This window comes from Homarus americanus, unplaced genomic scaffold (genome assembly GCF_018991925.1).
Source record: "Homarus americanus isolate GMGI-L3 unplaced genomic scaffold, GMGI_Hamer_2.0 scaffold11022, whole genome shotgun sequence".
Taxonomy (NCBI): Eukaryota; Metazoa; Arthropoda; class Malacostraca; order Decapoda; family Nephropidae; genus Homarus; species Homarus americanus.
In genome coordinates, this window is record NW_024737068.1 from 4,231,466 (window position 1) to 4,247,885 (window position 16,420).

A 16,420-nucleotide genomic window follows, 5' to 3' on the forward strand; every position below is an offset into this window, starting at 1 on the left:
TACTGCCTCTGGGAACTTGGCTGGTGATGCTGTGGCAATATACCCTCTGGGTGCATCTGACTTCCTACAATAAACACCATTGACAAAACATGAATATACAGGGGGTCATTTCACATATATGTTGCTCACAAAATTTGGAAGGAATTTTCATTATGTCTATTTTTTCACATATATGTCATCTGCATCATCCACTGTTTTATACTAAATCTGTGTGTAGCCAAATGTGATGCATAAATAGTTTTAAAAACATCTAATATAATGCAAAAATAACCATAATAGAAATAAAAGTGCCCTACAAGTGTTAAGTTTCTACCACACCAAAATACATTAGTCACCCCCAAACACCAGTGTACGCTCTGCCATTGTTCTATGTAAGTAGCCCCAGAATCTGCAAAAAAAGTCACCTCAATGTGCTAGTGTACCTTATGAATAAAGAAATGAATATGTAATGTATGTACAGTAATATAGAGATATAAATGAATAATTAAGAGAGTAAGGGTATATTTTGTGTGGGAGATGTAGTGTATCTGAGAGCAGCAATTGGTTTGGCAACACACCATGACTTCCTGGATTACTGTATACTGTACCTCACTGTGGACATTTAATTCACGTACTGTAAGTGTTCCAACACCAAAAAATTTAAGTTTATTAAAAAATCATATTCAATTCTTATACAATGGAGGGTTTACACGTAAAAAAAAAACTTTGTTTAGTTGTGATAAAGGCTTAAAAGATCCTCATGGTAGCCTGAGTGCATAGCAAGAGAGAGGAGGTGGAAGGTGGTGGGGGAGGAGGAACAGAGTGCTGGCTGAACTGGGGGACAACTTTTCCCCGTGCTTGTCAACCTGAGATCACGTTATAACAACAATATTCAATTTCATCATAATTACCATGTTATTTAAGTTCATTTGGTTCTGGGTTAATAGAACATTACTGTAAAGTAATAAAATCCCCCCCTTTCCCCCCCAAAAAAATCCAACACACAATCTCATATGAATTATTACATTGTATTATATTCCCGGTCTCTTGTTTACAGAGTGAGAAAAGCTGATTGTTCTCGGCCTCCCTCACAATGTTATTATGTTGCCAGCACTCACCATCTCTTGAGCACCATTATTGTCATTGCTCAAGAGGGTTGGTGCTTACCACAGGATCTGTCTTTAGTACTTAGTAAATAATGCTGTAGCACTTAAAAATATCATTGTACTGTACAGTATAATGCATCTCCACATGCCTTGGTTTATCCACTGATCAGTTGTTGAAGTGTACAGTCTTGTTTAAAATTCTTTGAACACTGCTGGAGACAGCTGGCAACTCAAGGCAGTTTGTTTACTATTCTACATAGTGAAAATTATGAATGAGTGTAAAACTGATCGGTGATTGGTTACTTAGTTCCCCGCTGCTTAATTAATGGATGGGCTTTGTTGTTTCGTATTATATTATACTACAGTTGACCCTCGTTAATTTTGACTAATAGGGGGGAAAGGGTGTCCGTTTTAGCCGATTGTCCGAATTAACCGATTTAGGGGTTAATATTGCATGATATTTCAAAGTCGTTGTTTTCGTCACGATTTTATCCCACTTTCCACTGTAATACATACGTAATTTCAGCAAAAATATTACATTTCCGTGAATGTATTATATCAAGCACAGTATGAATAGAATATCATTGTAATATAACAGTATTTTAACCGAAAACTAGTAAAAAAACGAATAACATCTCAAGAACATCGGAAGCTTAGGTAAAGTCTATTGTTTGCGTCATGTATTTTATCCTATTTTACATTGAAATACATCACGTTTCAGCAAAACTACTATTTATTTCCGAGAATATATTAATTCAGGCGCAGTTTAGGTAAAATATACGTGTGATGTAACAGTTTTTTAACTGAAAACGATTCGAAAAACACGTACCCTCTAGCCCTGTTCAAGGAGAGGACTGGGAGAAGCTGTTTGGTGCTGCAGACGATGACAAGGAAAATGATTTGGATGGATTTTAAAGAAAATATTCAGAAATATGGTATCGTAGTATTTATTCAAGTCAATTAGGATAGAATATTATTGTAATACAACAGTTTTTTAACTGAAAACCAATCGAAAAGAGATTACGGTAACATCTTTTGAACGAAAGAAAGCGAAAGTCATTGTTTTCGTCACGATTTTGTCCCACTTTCCACTGTAATACGTACGTCATTTCAGCAAAAATATAACATTTCCGTGAATGTATTATATCAAGCACAGTATGAATAGAATACCATTGTAATATAACAGTATTTTAACCAAAATCTATTAAAAAAAATGAGTAACTTCTCTTGAACATCGGAAGGTTAGGTAAAATCTTTTGTTTTCGTCATGTATTTTATCCTATTTTACATTAAAATACATCACGTTTCAGCAAAACTACTATTTATTTCCGAGAATATATTCATTCAGGCACAGTTAAGGTAAAATATATATGTGATGTAACAGTTTTTTAACTGAAAACGATTCAAAAAACACGTGTACTGTCTAGCTGATACTCAACAGCTGGTGGTGCGTCATGCGTCGTTGTAAACAATAGGAGGTTGAAGTAGATTACCGGGTATTATATTAAGTGTGAAATATCGAAAAGGTTTTATTACCGGTATTGTTTGTAGATCAATGAGAACTGTGATACCGTATATGATATGATAAGTTAGCCTGTGCTAAGAACTTCAACATAGACAACTGAAAACTCGTTGTAAGGTAATTTAGGCTATTGTAAGTTGGTGAGCTTCATTTGCTGAAGGAACTGCACAACTTTTCATTACTAATTGGTACATATTTTACGTTTCCATTGTTTACTGGCAGTAAATGGTAAATATTTTTCATGTCTGAAGCTAAAAGTTGCATCCCCCCCCCCCCACTAGTGGTGGAGATGTTACATTTAACCAAAAAGACGCTGGTGTTTTATCCCAGCAGTGGCTGGACCAGCATTTTAGCTTAAGGTCCGCGTAGGTAATATTCCTACAAATCTAAAAAAAAAAAGAAGTTCATTCAGATTTTGTCCGAATTATCCGAAATCCGGATTAAAGGAGTCCGAATTAACGAGGGTCGACTGTACTTACTATTGTAAACAAACAGCCTCGAGTTCCCAGCTGTCTCCAGCAGTGTTCGAAGAATCTTGAACGAGATTGTACAAGTAGCAAAATTGAGCCATCACATAACACTCAAAGGTAAAATTAATGTTGTTAGGAAGGTATCTCCATATGAAATAATATACAGTGTGTTATAATGACCTTGTTATAAGCTAAATTGCTGAAAGCTCCCTCTCTAGGAACACATCCTGAGCTTTCAAGGGTATAATTGTAGTATACGTTGGAACTCATATACCCTGTACTACGTATATTACATTAATTCTTATGGAGAAAAATTCCTCTTTATAAAATGTTTCACTTTAAGTCACGTTTCTCTGGATTACATAGCTAACATATAATGAAGACCCCTGTATCTATTTTCAAAACATAGATTAAAACAAGTTTATCAATTATCATAAAAATTGCCATTTAAGGTAATTTACTGTTAAACTCATTCACACTTTCTAAGTGCTCTTTATACATATTTTTTACTGCAACTTTCTTTACTACATTTATCCATTATTTTATAGGAGACATCACCCTCCAATCTTATCTGCTATACACTACACCTACAGTAGTTTAAATATTTTTTTTCTGATACTTGAGGATGTACAAAGAAAGAGTAGCAAGTGTGTTGGGTAGAGGGGTACCACCTCAACTGGGAGTGAAGTGACAATAAATTAAGGGAGGTATTGTACATGTATATAGAGAGAGGAAGGCCAGGAAGGTCTTGTGTGAAGGTCTTCCTCCAGTGAGGAGCTGAATGAGGTATTGTACAGAAGAATGACTCTTGTACATGGTGTTCACTTATAAATTAGATCAAAATGGTAAATTTCACCATTCAAATTGGTAAAAAGTTAAAATACTAAAAACAAAGTACCTGTAACATTAACTAAGGGTCTTTCTAAATAGGAGAGAAAAATGAGGTTCTTACCTTTGGTAGTGATAGGCAGCAGCCACTGCAGTATGGGGACACACTACATATTTATGCTCCTCATGTATTCTTTGCATCACCTCTGTTATTCTGGCATCATCAACCACAATTGATTCTATGGACACAAGAAAACTGCATTGGGTAAGTTTAAAATAAGTTAAGAAAAAATAAAATAAAAAATGAGCTGGGTGGTAAGTTATGTAAAAATAAAACAAAAAAGAAAAACAATAAAAAAATTATGGTTAAGGTATAACAAACACCAGAAATTGTACAATAAGACTAAGGCAAAGAATGGAAGGTTAAAGCAGAGGCGTTCAACTTCTACAGTGGTCTCATAAAAGGAGAAGCTGTGGTAATAATAAATGAATGGTGCTATGATACTAAGGAAGAAAGGGAAATTTAGCAAAACCTACATCGTGCACACAATGCATGATTACCTATACAGTACAAGATAGAACAAATTGCAAATAACAACAACAACATTTCGTGTGATTTAAAAAGTAAATGCAATAACAGTAACTTAATATCTCTTACTGAGGACAGATAAAGAGTGTTATTTAACATGTATTACAAGTACAGTTAACCCTCACTTTACGCGGTCCCGCATTCCGCGTTTCCACGTTAACGCGGTGCCTTGCCAGAACCTCACGTGCTCACATTACGCGGTACGTGAACCCCATTACGCGGAGAGTGTCCGGCGCGACGCTATTTTTAGATTCGCCCCACCCGCCCGCCTGCCTCTCCTTCCTCCTCCCTCCGCTTGGGCAAGCGGCGCAGTAAGGTTGCGCAATGTGTGTCTTTGTTGCGTTATCACTGACGTCATATGACGTATCAGACCTGTGATTGGCCATGCATCCCTACCCCCCTCTGCTGCTAGCTGTAATTGGCTTAAAGTATTATGACGTGTCCACCCGGGGGAGGGAGGGAGGGAGGGAGGAAAGACGACGCTTGACCTAGCCGCGGCAGTTTCATCCCTCCAGGCCACACCGTGTATAGTGCATCCATTGTTCTGTGATAGTGATAGTGACAGTGAAGGTGACTTTGAGGGATTTGTCAGGGAAGCCCTGACAACTGTAACTGATAGTGATGGTGATGCACCTAGTAATGGTGATTCACCTGAGGGCCAGTAATCTGCCATCTGCCTCGGAACCAGCCTCCATCCCCGTATGCCGACCCATCTCTTCTACCAAATTTTTAGTTTTCTAACCTAACCTTTATTTTTCCAATGTTAACCTTTATCTTTCCTAACCTAACCTCTTCTATATTACTTGTTTTTTCATACCATCATAAAGTTAAGATAAAATTTTTACTACAACATAGTTGTGTGTCGTCAAAAAGTGGAGTTTGGGGATCGGCCCGGACTCCATTTCAATTAATCCCATATGTTATGTTATTCACTTTACGCGTTTCTCGCTTTCCGCGGTACCCTCCGGGTTACATTAACCGCGTAAAGTGAGGGTTAACTGTACTTACATTTACATATTACAGCACCTATTGTTAATACAGTTTATCCTCTTGTACAGTATTGCATTTTACACATCATCTCAGCATTAACCTATTGTGTACAGGACCTCCTCTGAGCTGAATAAAATTGTCTGACATTAGCCAAATAAAATATTAAAAGTGACATCCTGTAGTGAAGAGTTAAATATGAAACTTGAGATGGTTTTCTTAGCCCTTGAGTCATCATACTCAAGGGGTTAAGTCATTGAATTCAAGCCATTGTAACCAAGGGGTTAATTAAACATATTTTATGGGGATTAACCCACCCGAGAATGAGATTTTTGGGAACAAGACGACTCTCTCAAAGCCGGAAAAAAATCCCTCATTCCTGGAATTTTCTGGTAACGGAAAAATTTTCTCCGAAGTTCCAGAATGATGCATTATTTCATCTCTCAAAGCTGGAAAAAATCCCTCTTCCCCGGAATTTTCCGAGTAACGGAAAAATATTCTCGTAAGTTCCAGAAATTGCCATTGTACATCATCTTTTGAACCCAGAAAAATATCCCCCTTCCCTGGAATTTTCCGGGTACCAGAAAATTTTTCTTAGAATTTCCGGAAAAAGTGCCCGATTTTCATCCCACAAACCTGAAAAAAAAAATCCCCCATCCCCAGAATTTTCTGGGTACTGGGAAAATTTTCTCGGAATTTTCCAGAAAATGAGCCCCTCGGAAAATTGTTCCCTAAGCCATAATTTTTCAGAAAATTCTGGCTTTGGGAATGATTTTCCGAGAAAATTTCAATTCCAACTAATGGAGATATCTGTTTAGATAAATTGCACCATCAAAAAATGCAGAAATTAAACAGATCAAGAGTGAGAAACAATATAAACATTGTGTTGACAAAGAAAGAGAAACAATTGAGACCCTGCAATTCTGTGTAAAATAGGTCAGTCAGGTCAGCAACCTGGGACTTGGTCACAATTATATGATGCCATATGGTAGCAGGGTCTACCATTAGATAACACATTATGCTTCCAATATCTTCCCAGGCGGTAGTACCTCCCTGTATGATAGCTGCCTGCTACCTACTATTATTATACTTAGGGTTAAGTTATACTCAAGGGATCAAATTATCATACTGAAGGGGATGGCTTAACTCATAATAGTCAAGGGATTGTTAACATACTGAAGGGGTTAACTCATCATAGTCAAGGGATTGTTATCAAACTCAAGGGGTTAACTCATCATGGACAAGGGATTGTTATCATACTCAAGGGGTTAACTCATCATAGTCAAGAGATCAAATTACCATACTCAAGGGATTAACTCATCATGGACAAGGGATTAAGTTACCATACTCAAGAGGTTAACTTTTCATACTCAAGGGGGATAAATCATCATATTTATGGGATTAAGTCATTGGACTCAAGGGTTTAAATCATCATACTCCTGGGGATAATTCATCATATTCAAGGGATTGGTCAACACACTCAAGGGGATAGTCATCATATTCCAAGGGATTAAGTTATTGCACTCAGGGATTAACTCCTTGAACTCAAGGGATTCAGTCATTATACTCAAGGGGTTAAGTAATCATACTCAAGGGGTTAAGTAATCATACTCAAGGGATTAAGTCATCGTACTCAAAGAATTAAGTCATTGTACTCAGGGATTAAGTCATCATACTCAAAGGGTTAAGAGCCTCACCAATAATGGTCTTCCTCATGGCGTCCAAAATGTCCCGAGGAATACTCGTCTTGCCGTCCTTCTCATATTTATCCATGATGTCTTTGACCCTCTTAGTGTTACTGTCAGCATATATATACACCAACCTCTCCACATTATATGGAATCTGAAATGGCACTACATAAGATCAGCTGCCTGACTTATATTATCTGACAATTAAACACCTTAATGCAACCTGGAAGGGAGGGTTACGTTAACTTAGACTAAATTAGGTTAGGTTAGTTTAGAATGAGGATGACATTAAGCTGGGGCTAATCTTCAGACGATCCCAGGAATATGTATTTAGTACGAGTCTGGGGCTGGATACTCAAAAATATTTAAGACGTTCTACCTGTATCTCCCAAAGTTGGTCATAACTTCAGCGATGATTTAATTTTTTCACTGTGACTCGATACTCAAAACAAAATTGACCCCTGGGCGCTGCCATGTTTTATGACATTTGGTCACACAAAGTTAGGACTCCTCAGGGGGTGCTATAAGTGAGACTGTAATCTTTGATGCCCCATCCTCTTTAGCATTACTACAGATATTTAACCCCAAGGTGTAGGGTCACATCCTGTGACCTGCATTCTGTAGAGCTTCGAGTCACGTTACACAATGTTCTGAACTTTTGTGGGCCTGTTTGAATAAAAAGGACGGGCCTGGCTAGATTATGTTGCCAAGTAGGTATTTATCTTTCACTCACTCACTCACACATGAGAGTCTCCCAGTCTCCTCTTAGTAGCTTCTCAGCTTTTGTGATGTAGGAATCTCATCCTTGGTCTTGAGTCACTTTACCATGTGTTTCTACCCTCCCACCCCAAAGCACAAGTCTAGTATTGTGATCAGTTACTGGAGTAGTAATAATGATTGTTAATAGCATAAATAGTAATAACATGGTAAAACAAGGGTACTGTACTTCATACTGCCTACAAATTAGCGTTGTTTACCTCGTACTATCGAGTCATACATACGCCACTTTACGAACATTCTAGACTTTTCTGAGCCCGTGTGTTGCCAACCTGTGGTAAGGACATGTTTATTTCCTGTTTATATCATGAATGACCAGTTTGTAAGACTAGAAATGCTTTTTATTTTAATTTTCTTAAATGTTCCTGAATATGCCAATATGCCCACATGGGGGGGGGGGGGATTGCTGACCATAGCCAGAAGCCCAGGGGTTAAAATATATTGAAATTATAAACTGAAATATACAGTTACAAGTGAAAGTATATAGAAGCAAGAGCCAATTTAACCCAAGAAGGCAAAAAAATACTCAAATAACCACAAATCGCTGTATTCATAGGCGAATGCATTTCATGCAGTGACACCACTGACAGACTACATGGTGGTGTTCATGGAGTTAGTACCAGCATATGTGTTCAACTGTAACCCTGCACAGGGAAAGAAGGTATACAGGGATCTGGTGGATCCTTTGTAGTTAGTGATGAAAATTCGATTCGCTAATATCAATTTCCTTGTTGAACAAGATTTCATGCTTCTACAGCATCAAAGTGTAATTGGAGATAACACAGGATTGACCCAAGCCAGTATAAGTAGAATCATTACCCAAGTATAAATTTTTGCCTGACTTCACCTACATCACAGTATATTCTTAAGGGGCAGGGCACTACAGCCATATATTCAAATACATAAAGTAAAGGCTTCTGAAGGGAGTGTCTATACAATTATCGGAAGTTAATTAAGAATGATAATACTGTACTATACTGTAATAACATTAATAATTTTGCCAGGATGATACATCAGTTTATAAGTCATTATTTTCTCTCTCTCTCATCTGGTTTATTTAAATGCAGCATTTCCTGCCTCTACCACCACAAACCAGGCGTTGTTTTTAGTCTTGACCATGTTGGTATTATCCAGCTTCCCGAGGATAACCTACCTCCTCACCTCTTCTAAGAGGACCATCAAAGAAATTAGGCTGCTCCCAGTAGTTATAACTGTGTTGGGAATGGTCAATAGATTGTGAGGTATATTGTCAACTTTACGTCATTGACCGAGTCGTATCTCATGGCTAAGATGTAACCACCACATGATGTGATAACTTTTTTTGAGTATGCAGTCATAATGGACATCATAGGTAGGTCACAGCTTCCATAGTCCCATATCGCTCGCAGGTCATAACTTTTTACCACTTTTGAATATCCTTGCCCTTGCCTATACAGTCATAAATAGAGATATCAACTGCAAAATTATGAAAAAAAGCAAGAGATGAAAAGAGATATGGCTGTATGAATACCAGAGTATGTAGCTAAGTTCTTTTACCTTCCTCATAATATTAACACAAACACAGCTTGCTACCTTACCTGTATATCCATGGCAGGGGCAAGAGACTGATATACTTCATCCTTCAGTGAAAAGTCTCCTTTTTCTATTGCCCTTGATACAGAGTCGTTAATGTTTACTCCTGACACCAGCGTGATGGGTAGTCCCATTTTCTGTGCTATGCAGCCAGCTGTTGGCATCAGTTATGGGCATGAATAACCTTTAGAAGATAGACAACATGAGAACTTTCTTGTATTGGAAACATCAACAGTCTTTTAAAATTATTAATTCCCCCAGGATGATGTTTTACCCTTTTGAGGATGATAGTTTACCCCTTTCTGGATGATATTTTAAGTCTTAAAACAGATCTTGTTTTAACCCTTTTGTCCTCAGAGGAGCTAAACACAATATCCATTTGAAGCATGAGAAGTTATTGTCACTGATTCAAATGTCATAAAGGCTACAATTAAAAATATAAACAGTGAGATATTAATAGGTATGGATTTTCACATATTTTTAGAAATATGGGCCACATATTTTGGTCAGAACATATTATACCATCAACAGTGTTTTGTATCCCTATTACTTGACAGTGAAGAGAGAACCTTAATGCATATTTTTAATGTTATTTGTTTGTGGTAATAACAAATAAACACGACTTTATTTCAAACTCTAATATATTGTACTGTACAATGACAAAAATTTTTGTACTACAGAAATTACCCATAAAACATTTAATAAAGATTTGCTGCAATATTTGTTCGGTATATAATTACCCAAACTCTTACTTCAAGAGAGGATGTAATCTTCAATGTGTTGGACCACTGACTTTGAGAGTTTAAAGAGAGAGAAAAAAAAAAAAAAAAAAAAAAAAAAAAAAAACTTGTTTTTCTTGTTTTATGTTAGGAATATTCTGTATCTAGTAACTCTTAAAGTAAAAACAGCAAATACTAGCCGACTCAAAGTTACAGTTTAATGAAAGGAAATGATGCATTAAGAATATAAAGTACAGTGAACCCTTGAAGATTCGGACCCGGTACATCCGGATTTCGGAAGATTCGGACAAAATTTGGGGTTCCAGGGGCTAAGAAGCCTCTCTAAGACGCATTCCCAAAACAGAGCAAAGATCATCTTACGTCCATGTAACCAAGATGTCAGCGTGCGGGACACAGGTGCCCGAGACGGGAAACATAAACAGAAGGCAGGAAACAAGCAGAGTTGTCAATTGTTGTTTGTGGGAATATTATTTCATTCACTGTAGTAATGATTCAATGTTTCTTATTATGTTATCATAGGTAAATGCATGATTTATATAATTTGTTTATCACTGTGCCCATCACCATTTTCAAATTAGACTACAAGATATTTATTTCTCCCATACATATTTCGATCGTACACCTGGCAACGTGATTGAGTGATCACTAGTTAGAGCATCGTCTGCTGTTGTATCTCCTCGCCCCCTGCCATATTCCACTGGATTTACTGTTATTATTAGTATTTACTGATATAATAGTAATTAATAGTGATTAATCATGGCATTGTAGCCAGGTTAGACTCATCACTGTAACCACCAGGCTACTGGGCCAAGTTGTGAGGTGTTATGGTTGTCTTTCAACCCATATTTTTTAGTAAATATACCTAATGTTTTTCATTTATATTTACTCAGTTACATACACACACCATCCTACATACATACAGGTACTGTATTGCGAAAAAAGTATAAGAAATAATTGTCCTAAGGGCAAACACGTAAAGGGAATCTACATTTCTTTGTACACAAGTTAGTTGGCTCAGTGAGGGAGCAGGAGGAGAGCACAGAGTGTAGGGGGTGGGGGGAGCATTGCCAGGGAATCTGCCTCCTAGCTGGTGTCCATTGTTATGATGAAGCAGGGAGTGTATGCAAATGGTGACTGTGCTAATCTTTTATTTGGCTTTTATTTACTGATTTGGCAATACTGTATTTTTGTTGGAACCTATTTATTGGTATTACTCTTATTTGTTTCTCACTTTTCCTGGTACTGTATATACTATATTATTTTAAGAAAACTATGGTGACAGGAGGAAAATACACACACAAAGTTTTTTCCTAAATACTCCCTGCTAAAATGGAGAGTGCGTCTTATAAGCGGTAAAATATGGTACCCTGTACTGCATTTTGGGTGTTTTTTCTCTTCACCATTTATCGTTTTTATACATTTAATACATTCGCCAGAGGATATGGACAATCGGCTTTTTTGGACAGGTGGTCCGCCCCTTTAGTCCAGATTTTTGAGGATTTACTGTACATAGACAATTATGATTCTCTTTTAATTAATCTTTTACCTGTTATGTTACCAGCAGCTCCAGTTGGTACTATCACCTGGACGAGGTCACCCACGTTGCCACACAGTTGGTAGTATGTGAAGAAGAAGTGAGCCACTTGTGCCATGATGCGTCCCCAGTTGATGGAGTTGATTGAGATGAGATTGTGAGCCGAGACAAACTCCTTGTCAGCAAAACACTGCTTGATAGGCTTGTCTAATTCATCAGAGTTTCCTTCAACTGCCAAAGATGTGCATAAAAGATAAAGAAAGGGAAATAATGTCAAATGTAAAGAAAACAGCCACACACACACACTCATGGAGGACCTACTACATTAACTACCAGTACCTTTCATAGAAAATTACTCTGAACTATACTGTATTATCAAAGCCAGAAATCCGAGTTAAGAAATTACAAGAAGAACATATGTGACACACGGAACAAAGGTAGGATAAGCACCATAAATGAAAACGGAAAGTTGCAGTTAAAGTTTGCAAACCTTCAAATTACCACAACTTTGGAACCAATGAAGATATTGAAGTGATTCGAGTGGCAGATTGAATTGATGCTAGTGGAAGACATCATTACATATTGTTATCAGGCATACTGGCACTTAACCTACTTTGGTTCTGTGCTTTTCATATGAAACATCACTTGGCATGTTAGGGACTTTCCACAAACAATCCATAATTTTATATATATGTAACATCAACAAAGCTGCTATTATTGTATTTCTGATATGTTACAGGTTGACAACCCTTTATCCGAAATTCCGAAAACCGAAAAGCTCTGAAAACAGAAAATTTTTTGTGGAGCAATTTTTTTATTTTTTTTGGGGATTAGCCCACCCAGGCACATGTCACTGACCCACATCGGGGCCTGGGGGATGAAAATGTAATAGTAATAATAATTATAATAATACAGGTAATAATAATAATGATAATACAGTAATAATAATAATTATTCATAGTAAATAAAAATTTTAATATAAAATACACAAAAATAAAATAAGAATGATAACAATAATACTGTAATAATGAAATAATAATAATAAAGAAATACAAGAATGAAAAAAAAGATCACGTGAGAAACATGACCTAGACCTATGAATTATTATTATTATTATTATTATTATTATAATTATTATTATTATTATTATTATTATTATATTTTAGCCCCCAGGCCCCAATGTGAGTCAGTGACCTGCTGTGCCCAGGTGGGCTGATCCCTGAAAAAAAAAAAAAAAAAAACTAACCATTCTGAAATCCGAAAAATTTCAAAAACCGAAATGCATCTGGTCCCAAGGATTTCGGATAAGGGATTGTCAACCTGTATAAGCCAATTCAGCCTGTGTACTGTACTGGACACTACTCCCTATCATGGCTCTCATACAGTTCCTGCCATGTATATCTAATAAAATAGAAATATCATATGAGTAAACAACTCACCACAATAAACATGAACATTGTCTTCAATAACTGTAGTCATCTGTAACTCCTGAATGACTGTGCAACGACCGTGTGGCAGAAGTACAATAATGTCTATGCACTCTCTTCCGCGCACACTCTCAATGGCCGCACTACCAGTATCACCTGATGTGCCTAAAGGTGACAATAATAGTGGAAATGTATAAAAGTATTGTTCCTTTATAGAATGAACACTATCACTTAACCCTTTACTTTTCTGGTCAGAAAAACAAATGTTTAATACTTGATGACAGCAAATTATAATATGTTTGTCATAAGGTAGTAAATAATTTGATTACCCATGTTTAAAAAATTAATAGATCCCAATGATAATACTGTCCTCAGGTCCTACAAACAGCCATTCACAGATCAACTATGATACTGTTTATAGTGTGGGAGGCTGGTGAGTGAGGGAGCGGTGTTCCTTGGTGACACATTATACAATTATTGTGACCTATTTCTCATGGGCTTTGCAGGATATTTTTAAAAGCTAACATTTACTACATCTTTACGTAATGGCGAATCTGATCCTTTCTAGGACAAAAGTGAGTCAGCATCTATAGCTAACTAGTTAGCTTTAGTGTTGAGAGGCCAGTAAACACTGTGTTGAGGCCAGTAAACACTGTGTTGAGATACCAGTAAGCACTGTGTTGAGATGCAAGTAGGCACTGCCTTGAGAGGCCAGTAAGCACTTTGTTGAGAGGCCAGTAGGCACTGTGTTGCGAGGCCAGTAGGCATGGCGTTGAGAGGCCAGTAAGCACTGTGTTGAGAGGCCAGTAAGCACTGTGTTGAGAAGCCAGTAAACACTGTGTTGAGAAGCCAGTAAACATTGTGTTGAGAGGTAAGTAAACACTGTGTTGAAAGGTGAGTAAACACTGTGTTGAGAGGTGAGTAAACACTGTGTTGAGAGGCCAGTAAGCACTGTGTTGAGAGGCCAGTAAACACTGTGTTGAGAGGCCAGTAAACATTGTGTTGAGAGGTGAGTAAACACTGTGTTGAAAGGTGAGTAAACACTCTGTTGAGAGGTGAGTAAACACTGTGTTGAGAGGCCAGTAAGTACTGTACTGTGTTGAGAGGCCAGTAAGTACTGTACTGTGTTGAGAGGCCAGTAAGTACTGTACTGTGTTGAGAGGCCAGTAAGTACTGTACTGTATTGAGAGGCCAGTAAGTACTGTACTGTGTTGAGAGGCCAGTAAGTACTGTACTGTGTTGAGAGGCCAGTAGTACTGTACTGTGTTGAGAGGCCAGTAAGTACTGTACTGTGTTGAGAGGCCAGTAAGTACTGTACTGTGTTGAGAGGCCAGTAAGTACTGTACTGTGTTGAGAGGCCAATACACAATGTGTTGAGAGACCAGTACACACTGTTTTCAGGTGGCCAGCAAACACTGAAGTATTAGACAGAGCTACATGGTGCCGAGTGAGTGGCTTCTTATTAGTGATATATTTAATTTTCATCTGGAAATTGTTCATGATTTTGAAGACTTTGCCAACATGAAACAAGATTCAATGGAACATCGTAAAACTAAATTTAGCTGCTTCAAACATTGTGCTTCCACAACAGTGTAGTGGTAGTATACAGTAGGGTCGGGATATATCGCGAGATAGGGTCCAAGGATGTTCTCTATATACTAAATCGCGATATATAATTACATGTAATCAATGGGGAAAATAGGGTTAGGTTTTGGAGGCCCAAAAAAGTGACTAAATTGACTTAATGAGTTCATTTTCTTACTAACTTAACCACCAATGAACTCTAAACTCGGAAACAACAGGCCACTTCAATATCAATGAACACCAGACTCAGGAACACTAGACTCGGCAGCAGACGCCACACTGCCACCACCCTCACTTGACAATCCCACACCTACTGTACAAAAACAAATACCAAAAATATTAGTTACGGTATTAAATAATTTCCATTAAGCTTTCCTTTATCTTTTCTTCACTTTTCACATCACTAGCAACCCATTTACACTCGCTTTAGAAATTTGAATCTGCATCAGACTCGGCAGCTGATGCGCCATCCCGAGAACAAAAGACGACACACTGCCACCCTCACTTAACTATCATAAACGAACAAACCAAAAATATTGGTTACAGTATTAAAAAATTTCCATTAAGCTTTCCATTATCCTCACTTCACTTTTCACATCACTAGCAACCCATTTACACTCACTTTAGAAGTCGTAATCTGCAGCAGAGTCGGCTGCTTTCTTGCCACTCACTCAGAAAAACTGAGCCGGCGAGTGTGAATGCGTGTGTGAGCAACCACGGTGGCCCCTCTGGTGAGCAAATACACATTTGTTTGCCATGGCGGTACATTTGAAATATTTCCTGCCCAATTTCCCTCGCGAATTACAAAAATTTATCGCTATATATAGGAAAATTTTGATAATTTTGGTAGCCGCAATATAAAAAAATCGTTATATAGTCGCGATATATTCCGACTCTACTGTACTTGGTTGATTGCACTACTTTTCATGTAAAATAGTTTTTCATTGGTAGTCCTGCTGCTCCACAAATCCAAGATTCAGACTCATGAATCCAAAGCATTTATGGACAGATTAATGCTATCAGTGATACTGCTTTGGGTTCAAGAGTTCATGGAGAAGTAGAAAAGAGGAACAGGACTTTGTTTGTGACTATGCAAGACATAAATTTAACTTGACTTATATTTCTCCTAAAATTAGATCACAGTGACTTTATTTGCCTCAGGTGAACACTCTACTAACTACTGTACATATTACGATTAAACTTTCTTTGTCTTATTAAGTATCTAATAAATCAAGAGTTAATAATTAGCTATTGTAACCTGATACAGTACTCCACATGGTCTTGCAATTTACCTATGAGGATCGTGATGTGCTGACCACTCTTACTGAGAAAGTAGTTCAGTAGGTTACCCACTACGGACAGAGCCAAGTCCTTGAAAGCCATAGTTCTTCCATGAAAGAGTTCCACAATATTCAATCCTCCTTGTAAATGCTCAATACGAACGACTTCTGGGATTTTGAACCTTTGTAAGCTGCTGTTGACTATATCTGAAAAACAAACAAAAAACAATGATTAATATATATGTAAAGTAGGCAATAAAATACTTAACAAGAGAATAAAGGAGGAGGAGGAGGAGGAGGAGGATGAGTGTGGGAGATATGAATAAGTGGCATTAAT

At 37.4% G+C, this 16,420-nt stretch overlaps 1 protein-coding gene across 5 annotated transcripts in view; it reads right to left on the reverse strand.

Annotated features, from left to right (window-relative positions):
- LOC121872915 (polypeptide N-acetylgalactosaminyltransferase 10-like) overlaps positions 1–16,420 on the reverse strand; it is an 85,417-nt gene that overhangs the window by 52,056 nt on the left and 16,941 nt on the right. For all 5 annotated transcript variants that reach the window (XM_042376025.1, XM_042376022.1, XM_042376026.1 and 2 more), the window contains 7 exons: positions 16,096–16,290; positions 13,232–13,384; positions 11,805–12,023; positions 9,524–9,672; positions 7,179–7,323; positions 4,030–4,144; positions 3,087–3,141 (listed from right to left, as the gene is read on the reverse strand). In XM_042376025.1, the coding sequence (XP_042231959.1) occupies positions 3,087–3,141; positions 4,030–4,144; positions 7,179–7,323; positions 9,524–9,672; positions 11,805–12,023; positions 13,232–13,384; positions 16,096–16,290 (1,031 nt within the window). The remainder of the gene's footprint in view (positions 1–3,086; positions 3,142–4,029; positions 4,145–7,178; positions 7,324–9,523; positions 9,673–11,804; positions 12,024–13,231; positions 13,385–16,095; positions 16,291–16,420) is intronic.